General features: G+C 59.8%; 1 protein-coding gene across 1 annotated transcript in view; it reads left to right on the forward strand.

Moving 5' to 3' along the window:
- Positions 1-298: 298 nt before the first annotated feature.
- The window catches only part of COLGALT1 (collagen beta(1-O)galactosyltransferase 1), a gene marked incomplete at its 5' end in the record, with an annotated part of 6,192 nt that continues 1,128 nt past the window's right edge, over positions 299-5,362 (forward strand). The window contains 9 exon segments of the mRNA XM_021383025.1: positions 299-416; positions 656-790; positions 2,245-2,449; positions 2,551-2,670; positions 3,566-3,642; positions 3,744-3,850; positions 3,928-4,060; positions 4,188-4,315; positions 4,501-4,707. Of these exon segments, the coding sequence (XP_021238700.1) occupies positions 299-416; positions 656-790; positions 2,245-2,449; positions 2,551-2,670; positions 3,566-3,642; positions 3,744-3,850; positions 3,928-4,060; positions 4,188-4,315; positions 4,501-4,707 (1,230 nt within the window).

The raw sequence follows: 5,362 nt of genomic DNA on the forward strand, positions 1-5,362 counted from the left end.
AGCTTTGGGGGCCCCATGGGTTCCTGGTGTCAGCAGGGAGGTCTCCGTGGGTTCTAGGTGTTGGGGGGAGATCCCTGTCAGTTCTTTGTGTCAGGCTCCCCCCCCCAACGAGTTCTGGGTGCTGGAGGTGGGTCCCCGTTGGGTTCTTGGTCTTAGCAGAACCCCTCTTTGAGCCGCCCCCCCAATTTGGGTGCCCACATTTGGAGCACCTCCCACTCGGGAAGCCCCACAGGGTGCATTTGGGGGGCACCATCCTCACCACCCCCCCCCCCCGCCTTCCGGTGCCCCCGCCCCATAGCTCCTACCCCGACGAGGAGGGCCCCAAGCACTGGTCCAGCTCCCGCTACGAGCACGTGATGAAGCTGCGGCAGGCGGCCCTGCAGTCAGCGCGGGACATGTGGGCCGACTACCTGCTGGTAGGGGCTGGCGGGGGGGGGGGACAACACTTCTATGGGGTGGGTGCTGCCTCCAAAACGCGCTGAGCCGCTCCCTGCATCGCTGGGACCGAAGTGGGGTTTGTTCCTGGGGTGTCCTTCCAGCGCGTGGCCGTGGGTTTGGGGGCGGGGGAGCACCCGGCGTCGCCTCCTTCCCCCTCCCCACTTCGACGAGCTTTGGGGGACGGCGCTGCAGGGTCCCCCCTCCGTGCCCCCCGCAGTTCGTGGACGCCGACAACGTCCTGACCAACCCCGACACGCTGGGGCTGCTGATGGCGGAGAACAAGACGGTGGTGGCACCCATGCTGGACTCGCGCGCCGCCTACTCCAACTTCTGGTGCGGGATGACGGCCCAGGTACGGGGCTCTGCTTCTCGTCCCACTGCTTCCTCATCCGGTTCCCCTCCTCGGGGTGATTTCCTCGTCTGCTTCCCCTCCTCGGGCTGGTTTTCCTCATCTCCTTCCCCTCCTCGTGTTCTCTCCCATGGGACGCTGTCCCGGGTACATCCACTCCTCCTCTTTCTCTCTTGGCTCTTCCTGCTCCCAGTGGTGTTTCTCCCCTGGCCAGTTCTGCTCCTCATGTTCCTTCTCCTCTGGCTGCTTCTGCTCCCTGCATTAGTTCTTGGCTGCAAGATGAGGTCCCAGCTTCAAGCAGAGGGTTCTGTGCCTCCTCTTAGTTCTTCCTCAGCTACTTTTGCTCCCCAGGGTGTCTCCTCCGTGGCTGGTTGCACTCCTCCAGCTGCAGGATGATGCCCCAGCTACAAGCAGATGGTTCTGCTCCTCGTGTTCTTTCCCCTCTGGCTGCTTCTGCTCCTTGTGTTATTTCTTGGCTGCAAGACGAGGTCCCAGCTTCAAGCAGGCAGTTCTGCTCCTCATGTTCCTTCTCCCTTGGCTTCCGCTCCCTGCATTATTTCTTGGCTGCAGGACAACATCCCAGCTACAAGCAGATGGTTCTGCTCCCTGTGTTCCTCCCCCCTGCTGCTGCTTCTCCTTGCGTTATTTCTTGGCTGTAGGATGAGGTCCCAGCTACAAGCTGGCAGTTCTGCTCCTCGTGTTCCTTCTCCTCTGGCTGCTTCTGCTCCTTGCATTATTTCTTGGCTGCAGGACAACATCCCAACTACAAGCAGATGGTTCTGCTCCCTGTGTTCCTCCCCCCTGCTGCTGCTTCTCCTTGCGTTATTTCTTGGCTGCAGGCCGACATCCCAGCTTCAAGCAGGCGGTTCTGCTCCTTGTGTTCCTTCTCCCCTGCCTGCTTCTGCTCCTTGTGTTATTTCTTGGCTGCAAGATGAGGTCCCAGCTTCAAGCAGAGGGTTCTGTGCCTCCTCTTAGTTCTTCCTCAGCTTCTTTTGCTCCCCGGGGTGTCTCCTCCATGGCTGGTTGCACTCCTCCAGCTGCAGGACGACGTCCCAGCTTCAAGGAGGCGATAATGCTCCTCATGTTCCTTCTCCCTTGGCTGCTTCTGCTCCCTGCATTATTTCTTGGCTGCAGGACAACGTCCCAGCTACAAGCAGGCAGTTCTGCTCCCTGTGTTCCTTCTCCCTTGGCCGCTTCTGCTCCCTGCGTTGTTTCTTTGCCGCAGCACGATGTTGCAGGCACAAGCAGGCAGTTCTGTGCCCCCTGTTCCCTCCCCCTTGGCTCTTCCCACTCCTTGGGGCGTTCAATCCCCGCCATCCATCGCTGTGCTCCTTTGCAACGAGGGCGCAAAGTCCTCGTGACTTCCAGCTCCAGCCACATCCCCAGCGGCCGCCGGAGCTTCCCGGGGTTCTGCTCTTCGGGGCAGCCCCCATCACAGCCCCCCCCTCATCTCACAGGGGTACTACAAGCGCACGCCCGCCTACCTGCCCATCCGCAAGCGGGAGCGGCGCGGCTGCTTCGCCGTGCCCATGGTGCACTCCACGTTCCTGGTGGATCTGCGGAAGGAGGCGTCCCGGCAGCTCGCCTTCTACCCGCCGCACCCCGACTACACCTGGCCCTTCGACGACATCATCGTCTTCGCCTTCTCCTGCAAGGAGGCGGGTGAGCCCCGCGCCGCGGGTGGGGATGTTTCTTAGGCGGGGGGGGGGGGAGCGATGGCGACGCTTATTTTTGTTTTTTATTTTTATTTTTGCTCGCGGTAGAGGTGCAGATGTTCGTCTGCAACAAGGAGGTGTACGGCTTCCTGCCGGTGCCGCTGCGGTCGCACAGCACGCTGCGGGATGAGACGGACAGCTTCGTGCACGTCCTGCTGGAGATCATGGGTGGGTAGCGGGCACGGCCGCGGCTCCCCCGGCCCCCCCAGGTGGAGGGAGGGGTGGTGACAGCAGCACGGGTAGCGCAGCACGGCCAGAGCTCAGCCCCGAGCGGGGATAGGAGCAAAGGGAGCGGAGTGGCCGTGGCACGGGACGCCCGAGGGGTTCATCCTCTGTTTCCTTCGTGCCGCTTAACAGCATTGGCAGCATCACCTCATTTCCCCTTTTCTTGTCCTCTCTGGGTCACAGCTGCCTCCCTGGGGCTCTGCTTGCCCCGTGGCCGCGGTGCGAGCCAGGCTGTGCTCCCAGCACGGAGCTCAGCGCGCTCCTCCCGGCTCACAGAGCAGCTTTGTTCGCTCCCCGCAGCACAAAGGTTCTTTGTGGGAAGGCAGAGCCGGCGCTGCCGCTCGCTCCCATCCTTTTGGAGCGCATAAAGAAGCTCCTTTTCCACTGGAGAGGTGGGGTGGGTCTGCGGCCAGCCCTGTCGGGTCACTGCGAGGCTCAGATGCTTTATTTCCAGTTTTCCTTGGCCGACTGCGGGCTGAGCGTTCCACGCGTCCGCGTTCCCGTTTGTAGGAGCAGGGTACGTCTGAGCTCCACGCCAGCCCGTGGGTTTCCTGTTCAAACCTCTCTGCCAATAGCCCTGAGACCAAAAATGCTCCCTGCGGGGAAGGGGAGGAATCTGGGGAGAAAAAATGACAGCACAGTGCCGTAACTCACTGATGAGCGGTGAAAGCGGCGCTTATCCCTGCTTGGATGAACGCGGTGGCTGCGTTGTGTTGTGCCAAATTCTTCCAGGCACAGTTTGGGGAACGGTTTTGGGATCTCCGCTGCTGCTGGAGACGCGGTCGTCGCTCTTCTTTGAAATGAGCAGCAACGTGAGCCGTTTCTTTGCTGTTTGCAGTGAAGAACCCTCCGGCAGAGCCCTCGCGGTACCTCTCCGTCCCACCCAAGGTCCCCGACAAGATGGGCTTCGACGAGGTGAGCGCTGCGGAGAACCGGGGCACCGCTCGCCCTTGGGTGGCGGTGCTGCCCTCCCCACGTCCAGCGGGAGCTTCCCTCCGCGCTGTCTTCTGCCACAGGTGTTCATGATCAACTTGAAGCGCCGGGCCGACCGCCGGGAGCGCATGCTGCGGACGCTGTACGAGCAGGAGATCGCTTGCAAGGTCGTGGAGGCGGTGGATGGCAAGTGAGTCCGAAGGAGCTGATGCTCGGGTGAACGTCGGGCGCGTGGCGGGCGCTGAGCGTCGTCGCGATGCTTTGCAGAGCCATGAACAGCAGCGAGGTGGAAGCTCTGGGGATTAAGATGCTGCCGGGCTACAAGGATCCGTACCACGGCCGGCCGCTCACCAAGGGAGAGCTGGGCTGCTTCCTCAGCCACTACAGGATCTGGAAGGAGGTGAGCGAGGGTCCCTGCGGCCCATTGGCAGCGGGAGAAAGCAGGAGGAGGGGCGTTGGGTTGGGTATTGGTGGCTTTTTGAACCAGCTTGAGAAAAAAAAAAATCCATTTTCTGCTAAACCTCCAGATTGTTGAGAGAGAGCTGGAGAAGTCGGTGGTGTTCGAGGACGATCTGCGCTTTGAGATCTTCTTCAAGCGGCGCCTGATGAACCTGATGTATGATTTAGAAGAGGAGGGTTTGAACTGGGACCTGATGTAAGTCGCCGAAAGCGGCGCGTTGGTTGCGGTCAGAAATTCGGGTTCGTCGCGTTCAGACATTCGTGTTTGTTACGTTCCGAAATCCCGAGCTCGTGGTTCGCGCACGCCTTCCCAGAAATACGGCGGTGGGGAGGTGAGGGCAGCGGGAAGCTCAGGTTCCTCACTTGGGGCATGTCCTGCAGTTACATCGGGAGGAAGAGGATGCAAGTGGAGCAGCCCGAGAAGTCGGTGCCGCACGTGCGGAACCTGGTGGAGGCGGATTACTCCTACTGGACTCTGGCCTACGTCATTTCGCTGCAGGGAGCTCGCAAGCTGCTGGCAGCCGAGCCGCTCTCCAAAATGTTGCCCGTTGACGAATTTCTTCCCGTCATGTTCAACAAACATCCCGTGTGAGCCTGAGCTGAGCGCTGGGAGGTTTTGGGGGGAATAACTGCATAGAGAAGAGTGGGTTCCCCGTCTCCCTGGAGGTGCCCGAGGCTGGGGTTGGGGCCTGGTTTCCCCTGAGCTGGTGGGGGGCACTCAGCCCATGGCAGGGGTGGGGCTGGGGGGCTTGGGGGTCCCTTCCAACCCAGTTGTGCTGTGATCCCATGGTTCTGTGATCTTCAAGGACCCTTCCAAGCCAAACACTCGCCATTCGATGGGTCTGTGATCTTTAAGATCCCTTCCAACCCAAGTTATCCTATGGTTCTGCAATCGCGAAGGACCCTTCCACAACCCAGCCCATTTTGTGGTTCTGTGATCTTGAAGGACCTTTTCACAACCCAGTCGATTCTATGGTTCCATAATCTTTAAAGACCTTTCCAAACCAAGCTATCCTATGGTTCTGTGACATTGAAGGACCCTTCCAACTCACTTTGAATTGTTTTATGGTTCCGTGATCTTTAAGGTCCCTTCCAACCTAACCCATTCTATGGTTCCATGATCTTTAAGGTCCTTTCCAACCCAACCCATTCTATGGTTCCGTGATCTTTAAGGTCCTTTCCAACCCAACCCATTCTATAATTCAGTGATCTTTAAGGTCCCTTCCAACCCAACCCATTCTAT

The sequence above is a fragment of the Numida meleagris genome, unplaced genomic scaffold (assembly GCF_002078875.1).
Source record: "Numida meleagris isolate 19003 breed g44 Domestic line unplaced genomic scaffold, NumMel1.0 unplaced_Scaffold324, whole genome shotgun sequence".
NCBI classification, from domain to species: domain Eukaryota; kingdom Metazoa; phylum Chordata; class Aves; order Galliformes; family Numididae; genus Numida; species Numida meleagris.